The 26,919-nt window shown below is 38.1% G+C and overlaps 1 protein-coding gene across 6 annotated transcripts in view; it reads left to right on the top strand.

The window, feature by feature from the left end:
• ZFHX4 (zinc finger homeobox 4) overlaps positions 1–26,919 on the top strand; it is a 197,192-nt gene that overhangs the window by 33,186 nt on the left and 137,087 nt on the right. For 5 of the 6 annotated variants that reach the window (XM_038130225.1, XM_038130229.1, XM_038130223.1 and 2 more), the window contains exon 3: positions 42–544. In XM_038130225.1, coding sequence (XP_037986153.1) covers positions 42–544 — 503 coding nt within the window. The remainder of the gene's footprint in view (positions 1–41; positions 545–26,919) is intronic. The other variant, XM_038130228.1, reaches the window with a different exon arrangement.

The raw sequence follows: 26,919 nt of genomic DNA on the forward strand, positions 1-26,919 counted from the left end.
GCTGGTCTCTACTTTCCCTTTTAATTTTTTTTCTCCTGTAGTAAATAATGAGCTGCCGCCTGAAATCCGGCTTGCCAGTGGTCAGCTAATGGGTGATGACCTGTCCCTCCTTACTGCAGGAGAGCTGTCACCTTATATCAGTGACCCAGCGCTGAAGCTTTTCCAGTGTGCTGTTTGCAACAAATTCACCTCTGACAGCCTGGAGGCCCTAAGTGTGCATGTGAGCAGTGAGCGCTCACTCCCCGAAGAGGAGTGGAGGGCTGTAATTGGAGACATCTACCAGTGCAAGCTCTGTAACTACAACACTCAGCTCAAAGCAAACTTCCAGCTCCACTGCAAGACTGACAAACATATGCAGAAATATCAACTGGTGGCTCACATTAAAGAAGGCGGCAAAACTAATGAGTGGAGGCTGAAGTGTATTGCCATTGGCAACCCGGTTCACCTGAAATGTAACGCCTGTGACTATTACACCAACAGCGTGGATAAATTGCGCTTACATACTACCAATCACAGGCATGAGGCAGCCCTGAAACTCTACAAGGTAAGTCTGTGACAGCAACTCCGGCCAGCACCAAGTAGGCTGGGAAGTTAACCCGTTCAGGGCTCATCAAACAGGACTTTGATGAATTAGTAGAGTAAATGTTTATTGAACATGCATATAGTCAAACAAAAACTGCAGGTTAGTCAGGGAGGAGTGCTCCAGATGAATCCTGTTGAGTCGCCTGGGGGTCATTTAGGAGGCACTTCCTGCAAACACAGGGTCCATAAGTCATTTTTTTAGAAAAGTTCTCTCATAATAAATGGTGGTTTACATCTCTCATAACCTTTACGAACTTTGTCCATTACATTTTGATCAGAAGCTTGACAGGTATTATGGAAAATGATGTTTTTCCCATACCGTGCATAGGGAAAGGAGATCACTTTCTGGCATATGTATCTGTTTGCAACCATAATGTATCACAGCCAAGTTATTTTACATTGGTATTTTCAGTAAGCACATGCAATATGCCACGTTATTACAAAGGATATTCAAAAGTAAGCACTGTCATCCTTTTGTCTGCCTTTCTTTTCCAAACCAGTAATGATTTTTCACAAACATTAAAGGGTGTGGTGTAGATAAATATGTTAGTAGAATGGCAACTATATTTTTATCTTTACTGGAAAAAACTATGTGGATATAATGAATATGTGGGAGTGATGAATACCATTTATTACACAACTTGTCATGACTTTTTCCAAACCCTAATTATGGGGTAACTTATTTTCTGCAGTGTGTTTACTGGATTGGCTTGATTGTCTTGGTTCATGTACAAAATATAACACATTCATTTCCAAGATGAATAACTTTGTAACTTATTAAAAACTTCTTTTGTCTAGGGATATAAAAATTCAGGAAATATTGCAAACCATTAGTCACTGTAACAAGCTCTAAATATGATTAGAAAATCCATTTTGCAAGTGTTATCTATTGATTTATACTAGAAATCTGTGATAACTAAACTATCAGGAGTCATCTGCTGATTACAGCAACTATGCTGGTTTTCTAATCATGTTGAAGACTTGTACATACAGAACAAATATGGAAAAGTCTCAGCAGACTTCTAGTTTAAGCAAGAAATAACATTTTTCTGGTGTTCAGCCATGTTCAAATGGTTGGTCTGAGCTAATACATTCTGCACAGGCAGTAACATAGATTTTCAGTTTATAACCTGATAGTTCTAACCTTGGTGCATCTACTGTGAGCAAAAATGGTAGTAACACAAGTTTTGGTCTATTATACTGTCCCACAATGCTGGCTGCTCTGCTGATTTAATAATATATTTTATTTAAATTGCATTTTTCCTTAATTCTAGAGGGTTTTATTTTTTGCTGCCTTTTTTTAAGGTCTAAAATCCTGTTACAAAAAGTAGAAAAAGAGCTGAGAGTCTAGTGACATAGCCTGCCTCTGCATCTAAACTCCCTTTAAAGGTTCCTGCTCCCTGTCATCCGTGAAGCCATTCCTTGATTCCTCCATTTACATTATGCAGCCACACTCTAAGTCAGGGTTTGTTAAAAAAAACTAACAAAAAACCCAAACAAAACAACCACATTTTTGGTCCCCATCTGTTTTTTGGGGTGTTAACCTACATTATTTCAATTATTTGTTCTATAATGCCACCATTCAAAGACATGCCACTCCATACGGTGCCACAGACAGTAATGATGGAGTAGGAGAAGGGAAGGCAGAAGGCTTCTCTCAGATGGCTTTACTGCCAAAGCTTCTGAAATTGAAATTTCAATTGAAATTGTTGAAAACAAAATGCCAGCTGCTTATTTAAAAAAAAAACAAAACCCTATAGTCACAAGGTACACAAACTATCTACTCAAAACAGTACTTTCTCTTCACTCACTCAACCTGATCCCTTGAGAAACCTTTATCAAATATGTTTGGGTTTCCAGCCTGTCCTACAAAATATTTGATGTGGGATGCTATGGGAGAGTATTAGCTTTTGGCCCTCTTCACTGAAAATGTCCAGCTGCTGAATCTGCTTCTTTGCCAAATCCTGGTTTGTTAGATGGAGCAGCTCAGTAGCATCTATGTCTCAGCTATCATACTCAGCAAGGGACCATCACTAGCCTTTGGAGCTCAGTCTTTAAATCAGTTAAGGACATCCCAGTGGAAATGGAATCCATAAACTCCCAGATACCCTCTAGGCTTCGTGGCCTGAGTAGGACAATTGAAAGTGTCTGGCTGCTAACCCTGTGGTTATAGGGTTCCAACTCTCTCCGACTCTCCTGATGCATGACTTGTCCCTAGAGTTGCTAGTGAGTGTCTCAGCTTTTTGAAAAGTTTCTGTCCCTCGTGACTTCCTAGAGAATCTTGGAAATTTGAACCCCACTAGGTTTAATGACTCTCAGAAAGCAGATAGCATATACACACGCATACACTGCTTTCATATAATTTTATTTTAAGGTTAATTTGAAGAAGAGTGATGTCACATCAAAAATATCAGTTGGAGTATTAGTGGGTTTTTTTTTAAGATTTGGGGTTGGCATGAAGTGCTACAATGTGTCCCAAATGACCAAGATGTTCTAGATGTGTGTGCTCTATAATAGAATGTAATTTCTCTGTATATCCCACAGAAAACGTTGCTCTTAACTGTAAGTGTACATTCAGGCCTCAAGATGTAAATAAATGCAGTTTTGAAAATCTGCTAAGTTATCTGCTAGCAGACTTGATAGTTTTGTCAGGTCTTGGTGAAGCTGTTTACACCAAGAGAGTTGTAAACTTTTTTTCTCTTGATACATCAGATAAACTTTTAGAGCACCTAAGGAAAAAAGAACATTAATTTGTATGAATAATAGATATATGCCTTGGGAGCAATATCGAATATTCATGAATTGTGTTTATATTCAAGCAGCTCCTCTTTTTTAAAATTAAGGTGCTGTGAATATGGTTTGGCAATAAAAAGCTTAATACTAAAACCATCTGAAAGCACAGAAGAATCTGTGGCTTTGTTCCTTTGCTTTGTCAAGTACCTCAAAGTTTTTCTTCAGTCATTTATATTTGTTTAAATGTTATTGTTTTGTGAATTTTCTTCTTATAAATGTTGCCGTAACAGCTTGATTTTTCTCCCTGTGCTTAACTATTGATGGAATAAAAGGATGTCTTTTCATAGCCGTGGCTTTTAAAGCAGCCATGAACATCAGAGCTTCTCTTCTGAAGCTGTATAATTTTAGGCAGTACAGAAATGTCACTTTTAGAGTTAGATTCTAAATGTGGCAAAGTGGAACCTTTAGCTGTTTTCTAAGTTATTTAAAGAAGAAATGGCCTGGTTGTTCCTTACAGAAGTGCAGTATTCAAATGGTGTTGGTAATGTGGCTGCTAAGAACCGGAACAAAGATGGCTTTACCCTAAATGAACCCAGCTTGGTCTAAATGAATTTCCCAAAGACTTACTTTTGGAATTGTGGAGCTTGATATTAGCAAATTAAACCACAGAAGAGTTGCAAGTTCTTGGCAGCATCCATCAAGAAGCATTCGGTGACTCCACAAGTAAACAGAGAAAGCTTCTATAGCAACAGAGTGCATTTCCATTCTGCAGGAGGAAGCATTCAGGTTCTGCAGATTTGGGAAGCTGAGGCAGGACGGTAATCTGTCTCTGTGGATGTAAAATACATATAGGTGGACTGCTCTTAAGGCAGCCATTTTGTAGCTTAGTCAAATAGCTTTCAGGGAACTGCATATATCATGTCCTGTGCTCATAAAATAGTTTCCAAATACTTTTATTAATAAATAAATAAGTACAAGACAGCCTTTTTTTAATGTAAATGGAATGTCTGAAAGTTAAATTTACTTAACCAAGTAACTGAATGACATGATCAATTTCTAATCACAAATTAATATTTGAAGCCAGTTTATCAAAAATATTATTTGATTAGCTGATAATACCTTCAATAGTAATTGCTTTTATACTGTATATTTACTGCAGTTTACATTGTGTGTGCAACTATTTAGAAGCTCAGGGAAAGTGGGAGGCAGCAGTTAGCAGACTGTATGATAACTACCTTGGTTGACAGGGAACTGTACGAGAACTACCTTTTATTGACAAAATATTGATCCTATGATTTTTAAGTTTTGGTATATCTCTTTATCTCCCGTGTTCTCAAGCAGCAAAGATATCACCCAAAAGGAGTGACCTGATTTCAGTTTAAGAAGGTTAAAGGTTAAAGGTTAGCTCAAAAGCATCATCTGCCTAGCTGCTTAACTTTAAACTGATCAATTTAATGAAAATCTGTTTTGCAGATGGTGTTGTAATGTCTTTGGCAGGATTTAGGCAGCTTTAACATTAGACGTATGCTAGTAAAAATTATTCCTTTATTTGACCAGAACAACACCTTTTCTTTTATGTTTTAAGGTAAAAGGCATGTGGGATATGGTATTTTGGCAAAGGACCCAGAAGCAGAAAGTGTTGATGGTCTTTCCATATGGGCTCAAAACCAGAATACCCTTATGTCTATTGCTAACGATGACTGAAGAAACAAACAAAGCTGTATTCATTTTTCTGCCATAATGTTTTACTTTGAACCCATAAAAAAGCATTTCAGTCAGACCTGTCCTTGGAAAAGGCTTGTCTTCTCTGCCTAGGGTGGAATGCAACAGCATTAACTTTTTTAATCTTGCAGAGCACACTGATCGTCTCTTTCAGGCCTTGTGTTTGTATGTCAGAAGTATTCTTTCCCTTTCTCACAAACCACGCAGTAATTGTGTTACTTAGCCGTAGATACTATAAATAAGAAGGCAAATCAGTCAATCCAAATGGTAAGTTTTATCTGATGGAGGTTGTCTGAATAAACAAAGAATTAGATCCTTGGGAGTGTAAAGCAGAGCTTTGTGTTTATGTCTTCTGAGAATCAAGCCCTCACAGTTTTTGCCAAGATAATTAAGTTTCAGCACAACCATGTCTTTCTATTTTCAGATGTATGCAATTCAATAGGAATTTCTTGGGCTGCTAATGCAATGCTATTATATGTTAGCTTTGTAATTAGCTAGGACTCTATCCCTTTGCTGAAGTGCATTGTAATATTATACACACAAGCATAGTTTGCATGTAAGCAGTTATGAAAGTGGTGCCCTTTGTTTCATATTGACCTTCCAACTTATTTAAAAGAGAGTTTACAATGAGCCTTTGTTTTGTCCGCAAATGATCATAAACAGCTTTCTAAAGAGTCCAATAAAATGAGAGAATCACAAATGTATAACATCACATATTGAAAGGGTGGAAGAACAAATGGGGCTTTTGCTGTATTTTATAGGATGGATTTATAATCTGTTCTTGGGTCACTTAGGGCCAAGAATTTTCACGGTCAGCTGCTTAGTCCTGCAAGCTAGCATCCTCTGCAGGAAAGGCAAATACCATGCAGCACCTGCTCTTCAGCTGGGGCTCTGCATTGCTCTTTAAAACGAGGTGTCCACTTCTCTGGTGGTTCAAAGTCAAAAGATTAATCAGACCAGCTTTTTTTTTTTCTGCATCTGTCATCAGCAAAGCAGAATAGTCTGTCTGGATTCCATAATGCTGTTTGCATATTTGGATTTTAAATCAGCCAGGAGTATTGAATGGTTTGCTCATCTTTATCACGTGCAGGAGGCACAAGTGGGATTTAGTCCTTAGGTAACTTTTAGTCTAACAGTTCCCCAAGGAACACTGCTTGGTTTTTTCTCATTACCCTTGTTCTGGATGAAAGCACGGTTGTTAGGAATTAACAGCTGAGGGGGATGTGAAGTATATGCACATGGGGACAAATGGACTAACAGCCCAAATCACTTTGTTTGCTTTACTCTGTTTGGCATGAAATGCTGGTACTTGATCAGCTTGGAATTAACAGAAAGTGACATTCTTTTCATTTCAGTTGTCCTGCACTAACTTTTTAATATAAAATAAAATAAAATACAAATATGCCAATCCAATTATTTTACTGTCATTGTCCCAGTCTGATGGTAAAAGAGGTCAGGAGATTGTGCAGCATTGATTTGCATAAAAATCATTGAGGAAAGGAAATTGGAATATGTCTGCACACCTGAGGAGCTAAACCAAGCTTTGCTTGATGTTATTCTTTTTGGTTGTTTAGAATAAAATTGTTTTCAGCGATAAACAAAAGTTACTCTAATTTGTTCCTCAACACAAGCCTCATGTAGAGGACAGAAGGTATTTCAATTTTTAAAGTCGAGATTTATGTTCACTTATGGTTTTAAATGTTTTATGAAATTTAATTTCCACTGCAAGTTTCAGTTACTGTAATTCAGATTATGCTGTTGTGCTTACATGTATAAAGAGAAACCTGTGTTCAAAAAACACACTGTCTAGTCGCAGCTATACCTACATTGTGTAGTCATAGCTACAAATAATGTATATGCCTACTATATGTACTTGTACACCATAGAGAAGAATATTTATTAAAAAAATCCAAAAACCCCTCAACTAAGAAAAAAAGATACTGGCTGTTAAAATAGCAATTTCAAAACCACCCTTTTTATGATAACATTAAAATAAAACAGTAGAGAAAGCATTTTCATATTATATTTTGTATACATTTAATTTGATATTCAGATGTCTGTCTGTCTCTTACATAATGGTCCTTGTTAAAAAGCACCATATTTTGTATTCAGCTTATGGTACACTGCTGAAACAGGGTGGTGTTCTCAAATCATAGTTTAAAGAATCTTTGTGTTCTTCCATTGAAATGCTGTCCAGAATCCCAGTCTGTGTGCTGTCCTGGGTAAGGATGTGTGAGGCTGCTCTTGGAAAGGAGGCTGTACCAGACTTGCATCGTCCAGCCTGCCCAGTGGAGCCCAAGTGAGTAGGTCCTCTTGGAGAGCAGGAAAAGTGAGCAAGGAGAGCCAAAGCAGCAGAAAGAGCATCAGCCTCATTTATTCAGTATGCTCAACACACAAAATGGCTATATAAAAGCTATTTTTTGTGCCTGGAGTTCTTTCATTCTGACATTAAGAGAAATATGTAATTATTTCTGACTGAGATTCAAAGCAGAGATGCAGTGTATAGTGTATGTAAGAGTATTTATGTCAATGTGAGTGCATATGTATGTGTGCATTAATAGATTGCAGCTATGGATTTAGCAGCCACTCCCTCCCAGCCTTGCAACATAGATTTTCTTGTTACCCATAGGAGATTTTAGCTGATATTATGCAACTCACTACAGGTGTCTTTTCTAAAATTGTAATTAGTTTGCCAGACTCTCCCAGGTGAGATTTTTCTCTACGCTCTCTTCCACATACTTAAAAATGAGCAGTAAAAAAAAGTAAAAAGACTGACACATGACAGGAAAGTTATATTTTGACATGGATACCTGTAATTCAGCTTTGCTATTGTTTTTGCCAAGTCATTTAGAAGAAACTTTCCCTTGGTCTATGGATTTGTTGGTCCATCCACCGAAATGCCAAAATTATGATTTTATACGAGAATTAATGGGAGTAAAACCTTCCGGGCCTCATATGTACAGATTTGAGCTTTTTGATACATAGGTTTTGAGACTGTATTGGCTGTATATATGTCCATATTGCTGGACAGATAAAATAATTTTTTGCATTTCTTGTTTTTTTTCCTCCTTTGGGACACTACTGAAGCAGAAAAGGATAAGAAAGGATAAGTGAAGATGCTGGTGTGAAATGCTAAGTAATGCAATTTCTACTGGTTTCAGCAATGGTCAGGCACAATGCAGGAGATGTGTTTTCTTAGATAAACTTCCATGTGGATGTTTGTTGGTAAAATTTAATACAGTACAACAGGAAACAGGTATTAATTACATTAAATATGAGTAGAGGCTTTATGTTGATAAAACATAAATTACAAGTGGTGGCTTGCAATAATTTTTCAACCTGATGATCTCCCTGTCTAGACTGGTGTACTTAATACAGGCAGATAGTGCAGTCTCATGATCGTACAGCCTCATGCTGATACATAAAAGAAGTGAAGCTTTGCTAAGAACTTCAAGACCTTTGCTTTGTGTACAGCCAGGAAGGAGGATGTCATAGAAATTACCCCCTTGGTCTGCAGCAGAATGTGCCAGCCCTTCAGCACTACAGCAGACAGATACACAGCATATTGTGCACCATAGCCTCAGGGGAAAATGTATGTTCTACTCTACCAGTGGGAAGGAAGGCATTAAAATAATCCTTGGCTTTTAAAGGCAGGGGGTATTGAAGAAAACAAAAATTGAGCAAAGGTAGTCTTTGAATGATGAAGTGCGCAGATTCCCATGCCTTGGGCATCCTACTGCAGTAGCAGTAACAATAACAGAAAAAAGATGGGTTTGTCATGTATGAGGGGTATGAGCAATACTCCTTGGTTATATGCATGAATAGGAAACATACTGCTAATGGGAGCTATGGACAGTAACATACTAGCCTCATTCCAAGAGTGGATGTTTGACCAGCAGGATTGCCTAAAAAAAAAGTGATTTTTTTGCATTTAAAATTGTTATCCTACAGTATTGATCAAACTATGATTCACATGTGTAAAATACGTGACTGTGGAACTGTTTTTTTCACTGGATTGTGTGCAGGAAGCCTAGCTTTTAAGGGCAGTATTCAGTGTTCTGCCCAAAGAGGCTATTAATTTGTAGTCCCTGTTCTCCCTTGTAAACTCTCTCAAAAATCAAGAACATGCACTATTTCCTTGCACTGCTCCTGGAGAAAAGAACCATAGAGCCACCTTTACCCGTAAAGGTGGCACAGAATCTGCTGCTCTGGGATAGTTTGTACCCCAACCTTTAACAGCAAACTAGATTACTCTTAGAGGAAGTTCAAGTTTTAAAACAAAGGCCAGCACTGAAAACTCTTATTTCCAGAACTTTATCAGGCAATTCCAAAGGTCTACATCTCTTGTTTTTAGTTGTTTACGACATATGGAATTTTTCCATTGGCATCCTAATCTTGTGTTTGGACCTATAGCACTTCTTGGGTGGGAGAGGTCAATTGTCTCCAAACGACTTTATTACAAAGGAAGATGTTTTCCATGGAAAATCCTAAGATGGTGCAAGTGGCTCAAGTATCACAATAGCTATAATTGATATTATCCTTATCCTAAATTCAAAACTCTGGGTCCTAATAGTAGAGGAGAAGGAAGGGCACTTCTTATTCACAGAATCATAGAATGTCTGGTATTGGAAGGGACTCATAAGGATTATTGAATCAAACTTCCTGCTCCTCACAAGACACCTAAAACTAAACTATATGACTGTCACCCAGATGCTCCTTGAGCTCTGACAGGATTGGTGCTGTGACCATTTCCTTGAGAAACCTGTGCCAGTGACCAAGCACTCTCTCAGTAAAGAGACTTCCCCTACTGTCCCAGCTGAACTTCCTCTGACACAGCTTCATACCATTCAGACAACAATGTTCCTGTTTTCTACGTAACCTAGACAAAAACTTGCTCTATGAGAAATAGATTGAGGAAAAAAATACTAACATTCTCTAATTGAATAAACACTTTGTGAATGACCAGAAACTTGATATTTTTACAACAAGAACAATGAAACAAAGTCTAAAGAGCATCTTGGTATTCTTATTCTTTGTGTGCTAGTGATGAGAGAATGGAAAAAAGCTTGCTTTTCTACTGAAATGAGACAACTTTAATATCTAGATGTTACTATTTTGGAAACGCCCTTTGGCATTTGCAGATATGTAAGCAGCTAATGAATGGCTGGAAATTAGGAAGAAAAAAGCTGGTGGAAAAAAATTAGTCCAAACTGCAAGTGTTTCTGAAAACCTTATGTCCTTATTTGTTCAGGAGCTTCTGTGACTCAAAATCTTGACCCAGAGGAAGCTGGAATCCTGGGATATGTCAGGACCGGATCTTCTGAAGTCAGGTCTCAGATGACAAAGATCACAGGCCACAGAAAAAAGTTGAGGACTAATTTTACCAAATTTCTGACCTAGAGTTTGTGCAGATTTGAGAGCACTGCTGTATTGCAAGTGCCCTGGGTCTAACCCTGTTGCAGATGCATCTCAGTAATAGGTGTTGTATCTAGGCTGTGGATATCCTTTTGTCACTTTTTGATTTACTAAGGTAGTTTCATAGGTCACGATGAATTGGATGTGCTGTCAATGTGCTCTGTCTCTCTGTTCCTGTCTCCACTGGTGTGTTTTGTAGTGTGTCAGGCTTCAACAATATCTTCACAACACTTGAATTTCTGTGACTTATAGAACTCAATGAATGAAAATCTTTGTAGCTAGTCATTAGGACTGCTTACAGGTATTTTTGAGAAAGAGCAAATCCTTACTCAGACACTCTGTAGCCTCTTCGAACATTTTTTTTTGCCTTTTTGTGTTGTCTTTTTTTTATTTTTCAAAGAACAAAAATAGGTTTGTGGGATCATTTCTGACTCAACATGTTACATGTAGGGGCTGGATCCAAGAAGTTTTGCCTAGGATATTTCTTTTCTTTTTATTTCATGAGTTTTTCACTGAGAAGCTTAAATTCTGTGGCCTCAGCTACCCTAAAATCATCAAACAGATGACATGGTTTACCCAAAGCATTTAGGGGCACACAAAATACAAGAGGTTTTGAAGAGTTCTGTTTTATGATAAGGAAGAGTTGAGCTGATAATCAAAAAGAGGAGTCTCTGAAATCTCATACTACAGAGAACCTGTATCCCAATTCACTCAGCTTTTATGCCTTCCAGATACAAAGGTTTTATGCCTCATGTGTCCACAACAGGAACTAAACAAATGTCTTTCCTTTACTTCTAGTAGTTGTTTGTCCTAATAGATTTAGAAGGTAAGGTCAATACTATCTGCACTGGGAAACAGAGCATGGCTTTGGAGGGAAAAAAACCCAATGTGTCTCTAACTGAGCACAGGTGATTGAGAGGTTGGCCGGTAGTACATCTGACAGTCTAAATGGTCCTCATAGAATTATAATTAAGCATAACAAGTTCTTCACATATGTCTGTCTTTCTGTCTGCATATATTTATTTTTACATGGACTTAATGGTGTCTGTAGTTGGGCAGGATGAATTCGAGTACTGGGAAGAGTTAGAGCTGGAGGCTGAAGCTGTTCATACTCACAAGAGACACTTATCCCACAGTAGTGTTAGAAGGGAAGTCGTGATTGTTTGAGGCTGGGTTTCTTGCACAGGGGGTGCAGTGGACAATAACAAAAGGGCAGGTGTGAGTGCTTATAAAAGTGTGCACTTCCCAGGAGCATAGACAGGATTTAAAACTCTGTGTGTCCATACATACCCCAGGCTGCTACTGTCATCCTCTATAATGTGGTACAAAGGTCTGTATATGTTGGCATCTGCTGCAGTAAAGGTTGGATTTCCATTTTTATTCTAATTTCCTTCTCCCAGTTACTTATAATTTTCTTATACACACTTTTCGGGCTGAAATTATCAGGATTTGGTCTGAGTATAAAGAATATTTCTTTTTTTCTTTGGAGCTCTTTCTGAGTCACTTAATCATGAGATATCTTTCCAACCTGTCCTAATGAAAAATACTCTACTGCAAATAAAGTTAGTTAAGTACATTTCTTGAAGTGGCTGTCCATAACAGAGGAGAACGTTATTTTAAAAGCAACAACACATTAATAGGCCAAGTATGCAATCATTGTCCTATCACAGCAAATTATACCATTAGTCCACCTTATCTAATCTCTTTGCTACAGACTGCCTACACAACAATTGCTTCTGAGAGCAAAGCAGACAAAAAAAAAAAAAAAAAAAAAAAAAAAAGAGAAAAAGATTCCATGGGCAAATGTAGAATAATGTTGCTTATACAGGAAAATGCTTGTTCTTTTCATATGTCCTCTGTATTTTGCAATGAAGTAACATGATACAAATTCAAGTATATGTTTTTTCCTCCCCGGAGTTGTCTTTGGGTAGTCTTATAGGTATACAAACATCTAATCAGCTTATAAAGTGAACTTCTGGCTCAATCACATGCAGTGGGAAGGAGTTCCATGGGTTAATTTAACCTGCATACAGATTTTTTTTTTTTTGGCTTTTAAATTTTTCTGTCATTAGTTTATTAAGTTTTATTTGTTTTTATTCATCCAGTAAGAGAGTGAAAAATATCATGTATTCTTACTTGCTTTATGATCTTTTACATAATCTTTATAACTTCACAATAATCTTTATGATTACTTTATGGTCATTTTATCATGCCTCTCTTTTATTTACACAAAAAATTTCAATCCATTCAGTCTTACTTTTAGTGGAAGTTTTTCCACATTTCTGCTAATCCCATCACGGATCTTTGAACTCCTTTTACCAGTGTTAAATTTTTCTGGAGATACACAGATATTTCAGAACTGAACACACTGTTCTCAGTGGAACTGTATGATCTTTCTGTCCCATGCCTGGTGCATCCAAAAATATAATCTGCTTTAAACAAATCCTATTGCAGTCTGTGCTGGAAATATGTTGCCTTTCATTGCATGCTTCTTCCCACGCCCCCCCTTCAAACTGATGCTGAAGTGTCCTGGAGTGGCTACATTTAACTTAGACACCAGAAAAATGTTTGATTGGTTCAAAGTATTCTTTCTAATACACATTTTCTTGGATTTATCCGTCAATACTGAGTTTCTTCTGCATGCTCAGCTAACTTTAAAAATATCTGGCATTTCTCACAGTTCTTTGGCTGGGCTTGACTGTCATGAGTTCATTTATGACTTCTGCAGGATCAGTCCTAGTTTGCAGTTATAAGACACAGAGGTAACTTTTGTTCTGTTAAATGCTCTGTTAGTTCATCTAGCTTGTTTTCTGCCTCTGTCAGTTCAGTTTTTTGCCCCTCTGTTGAGTGCCTACATTACATGGTTAGGCTGCTTCTGCATAACCAGCTGAGTGGAAAAAAACTCCAGCTCTGAATTAACCCATGGAGTAATTAAACTCCCCCTAATATTAGGAGAGTAAGAGAAAGAAGCGTCTCCTTGTGCCCATGTCACATTGCCTGTTTCTTCACATTGCCTGCCCCTTGTTGCTTTCCCACCTGTATTGCTATACCTAGTGGCTTGAGGTGCAAATGTCTGTAGGCAGTTAACTGTTTGCTGAGCTTGAAGAACAGAAATAGCTAATTGCCCATCTATCTGCAAATATTTACCCCTGATATTTATTTACTGATGCAAAATAGAAGATGCTGGTTCTGCACGAGTCCTGCAAGGCTGAGGCATAGCTGCAATTGACTCTTTGTAGTGTCCTCTTTTCATACTGTTTGGTGCTAACTTTTAATGTATTATTGATTGTTATTAAGGTATACCATGAAATACAGATGAGATGTCTGTTGCGGTTGAACTCATACTGTGGGAACTATGTTGACTTTTAGATTGTTCTGGCCTTCATGCTGCTTGACATTAAAACCTTTCACATTAGGGTTTAGAAGAAAAAGAAATATATAGTAAATATGTTACCCTGTATGTAGTGTGAAGTAATCTGAAAATATGATGCCAAATTCCCTCCCCACCAAGTCAGCGCAGCATTTGAAATGAAATACTAATTTCAGAGCAAGCCAGGAAGTTCAAATTCCCTGTGTGACTGTATATAAACACTAGTTCAGGACAGCCAATACCTGAGTTTAAATTAACTGTGCTACCTGCCAGTAGAAAGTGCTAAAAGTGGAGGGATTAGGTGTCTGATTTTCTAGAATACTGAGTCCTAGTGGCTCCTCCTGACAGCATCTGTTTAGCATCCCAGGATCCAAGGTCATGCTTATGAGTGACTGGCACCTCTGTGCTGACTGCTAGCCTCCATCGTTGCACAGTCTTCTTGGCTGGATGTATTGGCTAGTTTGAAATACACAAAAATTGCATCAGAGGATCAATTACTGTTGAAATGTCACTGCTGAACCCTGTAATAGTGCTAATTAGTTAAAGCAAAGAGGCACTTATCTTGGCAGCAGATCACTGAATACTTTTTTCACAAAATTAGGTTTGTAATGCTTTACATTCTTCCCCCTCCCTTTTTTGGAGAAGTTTAAGTATATAAATGTTGAGAGTTTTTTCCTTTTTTATTTCCTATGCCCCCATAAAAAGAAATACTTAATGTTTCTCACTATGTCCAGCAATTTCCATCTGAAAATAGCTTACTTTTGTTTGGAACCCTTAAAGAGGCTATTAGTCATTGGAGAAAACTTGAAACAAGGAAATGTATGACAAACACACAGTCACAGGACAGCCCTCTCTAATTTTGGCTCAGCTCCCTTTCTGCCATTAATGGGGCAAAAAAGAAACTGGAGATCTGATGCAATTTCCCTGCCGTGGGGGAGGGCAGAGTTACTCTGCTTGTGTCAGGGAGTCCCGGGCTGGCAGGGGGCCAGCTGTGTGTGCCCTGTCCTTCCCACCACACACCTCGCAGGAGATGCGGCAGGAGAAGGACCGGGAAGGGCAGTAGCACAAGGACAGAGTGCATGTAAGTCTGTCTGTGATGAGAATGAAATCCCTGCTGCCAGGGAGACGTGGGGAGCTCCCAGGCAGAGCCGGCACAGGGGGATGCTGGTGGCTTCAGAAAACTTTTTATCTGCTACAGAAAGGCAGTGGCTGCTGTCACAATCTCTAGTGTCTGACTGCAGTCTTGTGTTTTGATCCCCTGTTCAGGTAGGTTTCATTTTTCTTGTCCTCACATGGCAGGGAGCCTTCCTGGGCTGTGTCAGTGTGTTCTGGGCTTGATGAGCTACCACAGTTCTTTCCCAGCACCAGTTGTCCTTTTTCAGTGCTAAAACATGCACAAGACTGTCATTCACACATCCCATCCCCCAACTTTTCACCCAGCTTTTAGTTTTTGGTGAGGATTATTTCCTCACTATGCCACAAAGATAAGATCCTCAGCTGCCAGCGGCATGAGCAGTCTGTGAAATTTCTTTAATATGAGGTAGGTCATATTGTTAAGCAAAAGTCTAAATATTTGCTAAGATTCAGGAAAAATACAAGGGTTTTGCTAGTTTTAATGCTCTGCAGAATTTGTTTGAAGCTTTAAAAATGTTGTTTGTTTCCTATTAAAATGGTGATGAGAGGAAAGAGACAGGAATAATGTAGCCTAAATCCATCTTGTTGCAGTATTGATGATCTCAGTAGTATTATTCCAAGGATAGAGAAGTTTTCCAAAACGACAGTGTTTCTTAACTCTGTCAATTGACTGGGACATGGCTCTCCTGTGGTTTGACTGCTGTGGTTTGTCACTACTGTGAGAAATTATCCAGTTCAAAAAGTCCTGTTATTTCAGTAATTTCTTGCTGAAATTGATGGTTACTGTTCCTGTTTTTCTCCCAAAGTTTATTTCTAGGGCTTTCCCATTTGTTTCTGGTGCTCTAGATAAAAGGCTAGTCACAAAAGCAGAGTCAGAGAGACTGCTCTGCAATGAGATGTGTAAAGGAGGAGAGGATGTGAATTTGGGACTGTTTTCCCTCTCATGGAAGCAGTTTGCCTGTTTGATACAGAGTGTGAGTTGATACAATGAAATCCACTTCCCTAAATATCTTTTACAGATCAAACCAGGTCACTGGGTATTGATAACCAAGACATACTTTGTGGGTGAGCATACACACTAGGACACCTCATTTATAGCCCATTTCTCCTCCTAAATTATTCCACATTTGTGAGCGTTTTTTAAGCAGCTGCTATTTCAAACCAGAAAGCCTCCACCCTAAAAGGCCCCAACCTGTCAGAAACATTTCCTCTCTTGCCTGAAGCTTGGAATTTCACTCCAAAATGCCAGCTCCCTCAGGAGTGTGCATAGTGTCATCCTTGCCTTGTGGTTTACTCTTTGCATCCTCAGTTGCACACACAGCCATTTTTTACCACCTCACCACATTTTTCTCCCTTCTCCACTATCTCCACGTGTCTGTTTTTCACAGTGCTGTTTGCACCTACATTTCTGCAGTGCTTAGCCCAGTTTCATTCTTACCAAGCCCTAGACCCCTTTATATTTTTCTCCTTTTCTGCCTATAACTTTCTTTTCCACTTTCTTTTGTGCGTGAATGTGAGTGTTTATGTACATTTTCATGTGCATTGTTATGAGCATTTCTGTTTATCTGGGATGATTGGGATAATTTTTTTTTTTTGTCTTGATCTTGAGTTGGCTGTGTTTTTTCAAGTAATAAAGAGAGAAAAAAAGGTGTGCTGAATATCCCAAGGGAAGCTATCATGCATTTTGAACCTGCTGCATATTTCGCATTAGGAAAAATATGTTAGAAATTTGTAGGGTGCTCTCTAACTCTATCAATACTCTTTTTTTCATATGGCTGCATGTACTGAGCCAAGCCCCAGTAATATTAAGGGGGAAAAATGCTGCTGTAACTTTGTGACTAATATATTTTAGAAACGTCTTACATTTTTCCTGTAATAGCTTTTCCATACATAGTAGCATTTCAATTTGAAGGTCTGACTTCTCAAAGCCTATCAGAGCTAAAAACAAGTGCCAGCACTTTGTTGAAAAGCTGGAAACTTCCCACCTCCTGCTATGAAGCTCCTTTTTCAGACTCAAAGATGATAAGAGTAACACATTATTGGTAAAGGGCCCATCCTGGGTGTTGCCCCGATGTAATCTGAAAGGAAAATTTTTTGTTTGAAAGCAAAGAAAAAGTCTTGATGGTGGTTTGCAGCAAAACCAAACTAATGACTGCTGATTTCAGGTAACTGGGCTGGGAGCATTAACAATAATTACTCTTGGAGACAATTTTAGGTCTTGTTTAAAGCATGGAGATTTTGTTGACACTGGCATCTAGGACTCAGCTGAGAATTTTCCAAAGACTATGCTCCTCTACCTTTCACGCAACAGGTGTAGAAGTTTGCCTTGAGCAGTCAGAGTGTCCTTTGTGAAGAATTCTGGACCTATCCTGATGGGAGTGTGTTGTTTAGGTAGGGTTAATTTTTGTCCCAACTCCAGCAAATGGTAAATTTTCCGTTGAACTTCGTGGAACTAAGATTTCACATATGACACTTAAATCTGTGCTATATAAAGCTTTATATAAATACATCTGTATATAATATATATCACAAGCATGTACAAATGTGTTTCTGTATATTTTAGCCAATTACATAAACTGTGTTTAAACTGTCTACTATGCAGATGCCTAGAATGAGCAAACTAAAAAATCTGGATAGAGGTAGAATACTCAGAGAATGTAATGGGAACATGTTTTTCACAATTGTAATTTTGAGGGGTTTTGTTCCCTTTATTAGTTGTCTTACTATAAAATCACGTGGGATCTTTTTTCTAGTTGCATCAATTTTCAGCTACAAATGTTTTACATTATAAAACTGTGTAAAACAGACTAAAAATTGTGAAGTGTAAGAACAGATAACCTGGAGCCTTAAGTGCTTTGGGCAAACTTCTCCTGCCAGCTTTCAGAGATACAGAGGGAGACTGTGTTTGAAACCCCTCATCAGAGCAAAATGAACGTTTTAGTGTTCTCGGACATAATATCAGGCTAACATGCTCCCTGACTGACATGCCGTACATACTGTATAATTGCCAGCCTGCTTCTCCAAGTGCCTTGAAGAGTACATTTTTTTAATGTACCAATATTAATAACCAGATGTGATCTTCTTCCTGCCCAGGGGTCAAGCTAGCTGGCCAGGTCAGGCTGTTTGTCTGTGTGCACAGACTGTGAAGTCTATTCAGAATGACAGGTATGGGGGGGAGGCGGGTAGGGTGTTAACCTCAAGACCACCAAAAGGGAGTTCTCCCTGCTGGGAACAAAGACCAGCAGGAGCTTCAGCCTTTTTCAGTACTCCTGGGATTTTAACCAAGTGAACAAAAGATGATGCGCAGCTGAAGAAATGCTCTTCACAGCTGATACATAATTTAAGATGTTCAGTTACAAACAACCGGATATGTATTTGTGATTTCATTTGAGCACAGTCCAATTATCTGCAGTCAGTTAATATTTTTGTACGAGTAGTTTCTGTGTGCTGCTTTATATGCTCAGAAGACGCTCAATTGCCAGAGTTTGAAAACACGCTAGCCTTGAAAATAGCCCTGGTACTTAAAGAAATAGCATTGAAACACCAGCAGTTGCTATGGGGTGTTTTGTACCTTCTAGTTAATATTTGCCAGTCTATGTATAGATTATTTTATAATATGATATAGTTTCATTAAACATGTATTATAAAAACATTTACTCTTCACTCTCTCTTTTTGTTAGGTAAAAAAAAAAAAAATCAAAAGAAGAAGCTATTTGTTTCCTAATTGATTTTCTACGTTAGTTGTTCATTGAATAGATAAGTAGTGCCTGTGATATTTGATTACAGAGCAAGGCACCCATTTAACCTTCCGTTCTTTCCTGGCCAGGATTTCAAATACAATACAACGTAGCTCCCTTAGGCTCAGTAGGATTAGACTGCTAGCAGTAATCCCTGATGCTATGAAATAGACCTGATAGAACTTCAACTCACTTGTTTAGGATTATGCTCATGAATTTCAGTCATCTAGTTGTATTAACCCTTTGGGAACTTGTGTGATTTATGCTGCTGTAAATAATAGAACATTATAACAAACAATGGTAGATGCATGTCGAAACTTATTTATGTGTTTAAAGAATTCACTTTTGCATGGTGATCAAAGTGTAAAATTCACATTGAAATTAATTTAACTTCTGTAGCATAAATTCTCAGAGATGGTTTTAATTCTTATGTTCAGGTGCCTTTTGCAGTTCAACAGTGTCTTTAAACAGGTTGGTCTCAATTTGTGCATTGCTTTTTAAAATTTGTTTGAATAAATTTTGGTTCTCAAGGTTGCATTGAAAGGGCAGACAAGTGGTATCTGCCAACTATAGAGCATCAGTGCAGAATCTCCCAGTATAATGGCTTGAATACAAGCATGGTCCTGTGGTAAAGAGGAGGAGTAGTGATACTTGAGCTACCATTTCCACTGCTCCTTTTTTTTTTTTTTATTATAGCAACAATGGGCAATACTGACTTATGCCCTAAGCTAAAAACAGAGTAAGAGTGCCAGACTATTTCTGATGGACCATGAGATGGTGTGCAAAAGCATTGTAATCACGCCAGATTTGGACTGCTCTTTTGAACTTGTGACTTTTTTATTAATGCTGATTTTTAATCTGGTCAAATCACTAGAGGGAATAACTCTATACTAGCAATAAGAAGGTACAGATGATCTCTTTCATTTTCAGGATCCTAAAACCCACTAATGAAATAAATATTGTTTCCTATTACCAGTCTCTTAAACTGTTGAACCTTTAGTTCAAAGGCTCATTAAATATTTATGTGCACAACTAATTGTGCTGATTATTGAAATGAATATATGTATATGTTTTAGAATATTTGATGTCAATTACAGTGAAAAACTGTGGAGAGTTTGACTTGGGAACTGTAACCTACTCTCTTAGCAGAAGATAGAGTCAAATTAGGACTGACTGAATATGCACATTAAGGTGTCAATTGGTGAAAATACTGCTACTTCAATACACCTGCATGTGGAATTGCTATATTTAAAGGCAAGAAGACAGACAGAATCAGTGCTACTAGCTGCACTAGATGACAGAGGCGTCAAGGCAGTTCTCTACCCTTTAGACACTATTAAAGCATGCCTATTATTGTAGATCTGTTGGATACTCTTGATACATCTGATGATAAAGTGGTATTGATGAATAGCTGAAGGCCATGGGAGCAATAAATGAAGTTACTCTTGAGTGACTCCATTCTTTTTTTGCAGGAGGACTCGAGAGTGGGGGTAGTTTGGAGTGGTTGTTCATCAGCCCAGTGGTTCACTCATGTGCTCCCATGTGGAGTATTGCTGAGTTCTAGACGGTCACCCTTCTTGATTAACGTATGCCCAAGGCCATTATGGGAGAATCATCTTTGCTTGAGGTGCGGGTGTCTCCATGATGCAGATGATTTTCATCTCCACAGCAATATCATTACACTTGGATGGCGAAATCCATTGTTTGGCTTTGTATCTTGCCAGCCTTGAGGTTTGGATATAGCAGCTGTGTTGTAAACTGAGGTCTGTTGGTGGGATGCACAGGTGATAGGAATGGCCAAGGCAGTGCTTGGCCACAAGTGCTGTCCCACAGTCACAAGTCATGCTGATTCTGCATTTGGCTCCTGAGGTAACCCAAGGAGTGATAAGCATCCCTTGGTAATGTCTATGTGTATTTGTGGCTGGTTGCTAAATGGATAGATGTTGCTTCTCTTTCAAATTGGCTTCTTTTTGTCTTAGAAATATCGTCCAAAAACTGTGCCCAGTCCTGCTGCTGCTGAAACCTAGAGTCAGTTGGGATATTTAATACATTTAAACTTTTGCGCTTTGTTGGTTTGACACCTGGTATATTTCTGTTCCCTGATTGATTGCAAATGTACCATTAGAAATGGGCTGTTTCATGAATGCTAAGTTTACACATTCAGAATGTGTTTTCCCTGGATATTCTGCAGTATGTGTTTAAACATAGCTGTTTCTGAAACAAATTCCTTGCTTAGGTCAGCATATTTAGTATGGAGAAATTCATGGAAAGCAAACAGCCAAGAGGTGGGGCATGGAAGGAACTAATGCAAGAATTTCAGATGAATATAGCCAGTATTTTCCATCTCTCCATCTTTAATCTCTCCTGCTGTAATTCTAAATGCAGAACGTGTAGAACTTAGTGGCCTACAGGTTGCTGCCTTCAGATTTGCTGTGAAAAGAGAGGTAAACCTGTAAAGTTTGATGAGATTAGGGCTGCCAGGAATATAGCTGTCTATCCAGTAGCCAGTTTTTCTGATAGCAAGTATTATGATTATGCAGATGTAGTTTCAGCCGTGTTCCAACTCTCCCAACTTGCCTCTAGTTGCAGTTTTCACTCTGTTTCAACCTGTAAAGACTGAAATGAGTCAGACCCCAATTCTCTCTGAAAACCTCACTTCATATACATTATTCAGATCAGCTAACAGTGTCCTGTGCTAAATCTCAAAAGATACTGAAAGCTTGTATTTTCAGAGAGTAGATGGCAAATGAAGAATCTGCTTTCTCATTTTCGTGATCAAAAACTTCAATTTTCGATCATTCCACCAGTTATCAAGTTGCACTTGCCCTTTAGTTTCTTACAGGGTAAAGGGAATACAGGGTGGCCATGCTGGGAGAGTTTTTGCTTAGATGAAAATAAATTTTGATGGCTCGGGTAAAAATACTGTTTATTAATATGCATTTACTGAGCAAAGCAGAAAAAGGGTGTGTGTGTGTGTGTGTGTGTGTGTGTGTGTGTGTGTGTGTGTGTGTGTGTGTGAAGGGAATCTTATTAAGTCTAAATAAATAGACTGTAGAAACCATGGTAATACTTTACACTTCTGTAAAGCCTTTATTCAGAGGATTTCAAAATGTTTTAACAATGTTAATTAAATTCAGTGCTCCTTCACTCTGTGTTAGCCTAAGTGCATATAGGGCCATCTTCATGTACATACTGGTAGAATTGAAGCAAGCTCGTGTTCAGCTGTGTGCAGCAGCAGTGCACTGCAAGTATTTTCAAGGCAGGTGAAAAAAAAAGAAAAAAAAGCAGTGTTCAAGTGAAACTGCAGAGGGAATTGCCTGTAGGTAGGCAAAACATAATTACAAGTTGAAATTTGGCCAAGACATTTGTCTTAACACTCTTCCTCCTTTTAAAAAAATGTGCCACGTACTTAATAACTTTATTAAGTACAAGCAGTTGAGAAATCTGTTCTTTGTTTCAACCAAAAGGAAACATTTCCTAACAGGACGGTGCTGTTAAACACCAAGCTAGGGCACTGACTCATTGCTAATTTAGACAGAGAGCACCATCAATGAATTACCAAAACTCTTTTTTTGTAGCACTGGTGTTTTCCTTGGAGATCTCCCCTCCGAGTTTTGACCCTGCTTCAGCCTGTGAGATCTGAAGGGATCACAGCACAAGGTGGTATGGCTTAGGGCTGTATATAAAATGATGAAGGAGAGAGTGAAACCCAGCCATGCGCTCCCTTTACTTGACACTGTAGTAGGAGAGGGAGGTGGCATTCAGTGAAACTCAGAGTTACTCTTCTTTTTTTTTTTTTTTTTCAGTAAATAATCAGCCTGTGAAATTCACTGCTGCAGTGGGGGGTTATCCGGATAAACAGTTTATCAGGATTTTTAAGAAGGATAAAGGCATGAACATTAATGATGTTTCTGATTATGTGGGCTAAAACAAAAAGATACAAGAACGTTTAGTTCTCTATTATTATTGTTAAAGTCAGGATATAAACAGACTGTCTTCCAGGGTCAGGCAAGGATCCTTCATCACACTGCACATTCATTTAGGCTCTCTAAGGGCTTGTATTTGTGCCCTGCTTTTTTGTGGATCTGACATTAGCTGTTCGCACAGAGAGCATGTCGGAACACCTGGGCCAAGGGGATGATTCATAGTGTTGCTCCTGCATTTCCATCTCTCTGTCTCCCTCAGTGACTGTTCTCAGAGGACGACATTAGACTTCAAAAATGAGTACAAGAACTGAGTGTTTCAAATGTAAATAAGAAGCCTTTCTGCTCACAATTTTAGTCTCACTAAGGAAAGGTACTACTCCAACAGTAAACAACTGAATCTGCATGTCTGGGTTATTTTGTTTTTCTTTGTCAGCTTATCACTCAGCGTGGGAGAGGAGTGTCTGTGTCATAATTAGTGTTTCATTTATTTAATTTGGAAGTACAAACAATAGACAGAAAGGGCCATTTGACAACTAATTAATTTGTTTCTGCTCAAAGAGCATGACAAAAAGTTTGCCTTCAGATGAGCATTCACAGACTGTGGGTTTGCATTTGAGTAATAATTCATCAGCATTACTCCACAGATAATTTGATATCCTCAGTACAACATGTAAAGGTACAGGCTTTGAATATATTTTTTACAATTTGAATGACTATTAGAAACTTTCGGATCATTCTAAGACCAGTTATGATTCAGTACCACACAAGATCTCTCCACGTTTCTAGGAAGCCCAATTTTATTCCACCTCTTGGAGGAGGATGAAGCATCTGCAGCCTGGCTCCTGTGACAGCTAGTTCTGCAGAATCCACGTGGCACCATGTAAGATAGGGCTTGACTCAGGTTACTGTTTTTCGCAGCAGTTTTGCAGGCATCACAGTAAAGTGTTACCTCTGTGTGCTAGCTGTTATTAATTGTTCTGTACACTCTGCTCTGAGCAAGGATTAGGAAGACAAACTCCAGTGTTGTGAAGGTTATGAGCAGAATAAACAATCCAGGCCTACGGAGGCTGTGTGCTGATAGCTGTCTGGGTCTTGACACAGCATCTCTCCAACCATGGCCAGTCAATCTGTGTGTAGAACCCAGGTCTTAAATGGAATAGGGGAAGCAGGGGTAACCTAGTGCTCTGCAGGGATTTGTCCCTATTCGGGGCTGGGAGATGGCAGAGATGCACTTGGACTCTCTGCTAGGAAGCACCAGTGTTTTCTGTAATACAGACAGAGTGTGAGAGAACAGAAGATTTGAATTGCAATAGAGGGATCAGTCTTCTTTAGGGAGAGGAATGTTGTTCAGCATGGTATTTTTCACATTTCCCTATTTTCTTTCCCTGCAGAGTATTAATAATGTATTGGAGAATTCACAGTTGTTAGTATGTCAGTGGGACTAGAAGAAAAGCTGTAGGAGGGAAAGGTTTTGCTTGACCCAAAAGAAGAGGAAAGCTTCTTCTGGTAGAAAGAAAGAAAATACATTGATTATTTGAGGAAAGACCTCAAAGGGAAAATTGAGATGTGATTTTTTCCAGACATCCAGGCTGTGATGGTAAGAACTACAGAGGAAAAAACGTTACCCCAAACAATACCAGGCAGACCCTGGAAGGTAAACCAGTGTGGAAGTCAGTCAAAGGCTTTCAAATAAAAGCTTCTTCAAATAAAGCCCAAGTAGCAAGAGAAACAAGAATACTGCAAAGTGAAAATGAGAATGAAACAGTTTTATTAATACTGTTCAGTGAATGAACTAACATTTAATAGGTTTTTAACACATCTTCTTCACATATCTCTGCAAAGAACTGTAGTTAGTAATACTGGTATTACAAGTTAGTGATTGTAAATATTAATTGTAATAACACTGTAATGTAATCACTGTAATGCACCTTTTAAAACCAAATATCCTAGTAGAGGAATCAGATTTTTCTTTGTTATTTCTAGTCTTAACCAGAGGTGTGTAGAAGGGGGAGGGGATAAGGATTATTTTAATCCCCCAATCAGACATGGGTATGTGAGTGGGCACTGGCATGCAAACCAGCTAAATCTAGTATTTTGAAGCAATGTATAGTAGCTCCAAGTGTGGACAATGATAAATAACATTGACCTAAAACAGGAATGATTTTAAGCCACCTTCACTTATCCAGCTTCATGGAGGTCTGGAAATAGAAGTTGATTTTACTTTGCATCACTCTGTATATGGGTCGTTAAATGATTTAATATACTTAGAAGTGAGATGCTCATTCTCTTAGTCACTTTTTTCCCTTTGTCTTATACACTGTCACAATAGCCTAGAATAAACTGAAAATAAACATATAAATGACATTAAAAACAGAACATAAAATAGTATTTACCTTTATTGATCACTTTCCCAAAGCTCTGAACCACAGCTGTTTGGAACAAACAAGCGTCTTCCTAACTCTCTCCTTTTTACAACTGTCCTTTGAATTGGGGATTCAAACCTGAAATAACACAGTGGCATTTGGAGACAGTCTCAGAGATATGAGAGATTCACTGGATACTGACACAGTCTTTGAGTTTGGTTGCTTAGTTTAGTTGTTGTTGTTGTTTTTTTTTTCCCTGTTGTGTGGGTTTTTTTCCTTTTCTTCATTATTTTTTTCTCTTCTATAGCAGTGGTACTTTTAGGTTTTGCTTGAAAGATTTTGGTGCTTCAGAAATAGAGGAAGCTTTTGTCTCAAAGGCTTGAAGTTCAGCCCCTTCAATAGAAAAATGTTATTTTCCAAAAGATTTTATTTTTTTAAATAATAAGCGATGAGCCAGGCTTTTAGAAAATAGGGCTGATGTAGCCACTATATAAGTAATAATATAATGAAATAAAATGTCTCTCCTCAACCACCTCTCCTATGTTATGGAGTAGTAGTAAGAGGAGTTTCTTTTTTTAAGTGCATGTCCAGGTCAGATTCTTTTCTCCTCAGTGATTGTATCTTCCAGCTGTTACACAACATCATGGTCCCCAAAAACTCAGCAAGGAAAGCTCAACTGGTATGAGACATGTAAATAAGACACTGGTTTTCCTTTTTTTTTTTTTTTTTTTTTTTTTTTTTTTTTTTTTTTTTTATGGAGATGCCAGATGACATATCCAAATAAGCACTTGAAATATGCTTGGTAAAAGTTCATCAATAGTTGCCATTGCTACAAGTTCTCATGTGCACCCCTTTGAAAAACAGTGGTCACTTATTAAAGACTAGAGACAGAACATTTTCTTGAACAAAGTTGTTAATAAAGTACGTCAAGACTTGTTTCAATAAGTATTGGTCCATGAATTCTTCATGTGCTAACTTAGGGTTTAGAGCTATTTAGTCATACAAGCCCTCCAGTCTGAAATAGGCATGTACCTTATTATTGTTATTGAAACACTGGCCTTTTATATTTAGAATATATTTATAAAACATACTTCTCCTCTTCATAAAATTAAAAACATCTGCTGTGGATTTTCAGTTAAAATGTTGTGGACTTGAAAGTCTGGTTGTAGGTCAGTCTGCCATTTTGAATGGCAATTAAGCTGACAGTTCACCCTGTACTAGTGAGATTGTGAAAACAAACAAAAAAGGCAGATGGTTCATTTAGTTTAGTAATTGTAATTTGTTGTTCATTAAAAGCAATTCCCACACAGGCATTCTCTATGCAGATGGAGTATATGGAAAATTTTATTCTGCCAACCTGTCGCAATAATTATTTTTGTTAGTGTAATTTGCACCGACATTTGATAGGTAGTTGATTAGAGCAGTATGGTTTCATCAGAATTAAAATTAATTATAAATTTTGCTGCTTTCATTAGTGTGCTTTTATAACTATCATGACCAAGCAGCAGGGGTTTGGCTCTGAAATACCGAAAATCACAGCAGCATTTGTTGTGTGGAGCTTTTTTTCTTGAGATGACTGAACCTTTTATTAAGGGTTTTTGTTTGAGGTTTTTTTTTATACCTACAGAAGATGAAAATTAGTGGCAAAACTGTTAGGATAGTTCTAAAATATGCTTGTAATGGAGGAATGTGCAGAGTTCAAATTCAGTTACTAAGCTTGAGATATTTTTCAGTTTTCTTGTATGTAGTGATAGCATTGTAGCTCCAGACATTCTGATAAGTAGAGAGAAACGTTATGGCCAGTAATAGAAATGCCCTTACAGATAAAAAACCTTATTTGCTAATAGGTTTTTAACAGGGATTTTGTCTTCCCCTTTAGAGTATAAAATTATGTTAAATAAACTTCAAAAGAAGGAATGTAGTGCCCTTTTTATGAT

Source organism: Motacilla alba, chromosome 2 (assembly GCF_015832195.1).
Source record: "Motacilla alba alba isolate MOTALB_02 chromosome 2, Motacilla_alba_V1.0_pri, whole genome shotgun sequence".
In the NCBI taxonomy this organism is placed as follows: Eukaryota; Metazoa; Chordata; class Aves; order Passeriformes; family Motacillidae; genus Motacilla; species Motacilla alba.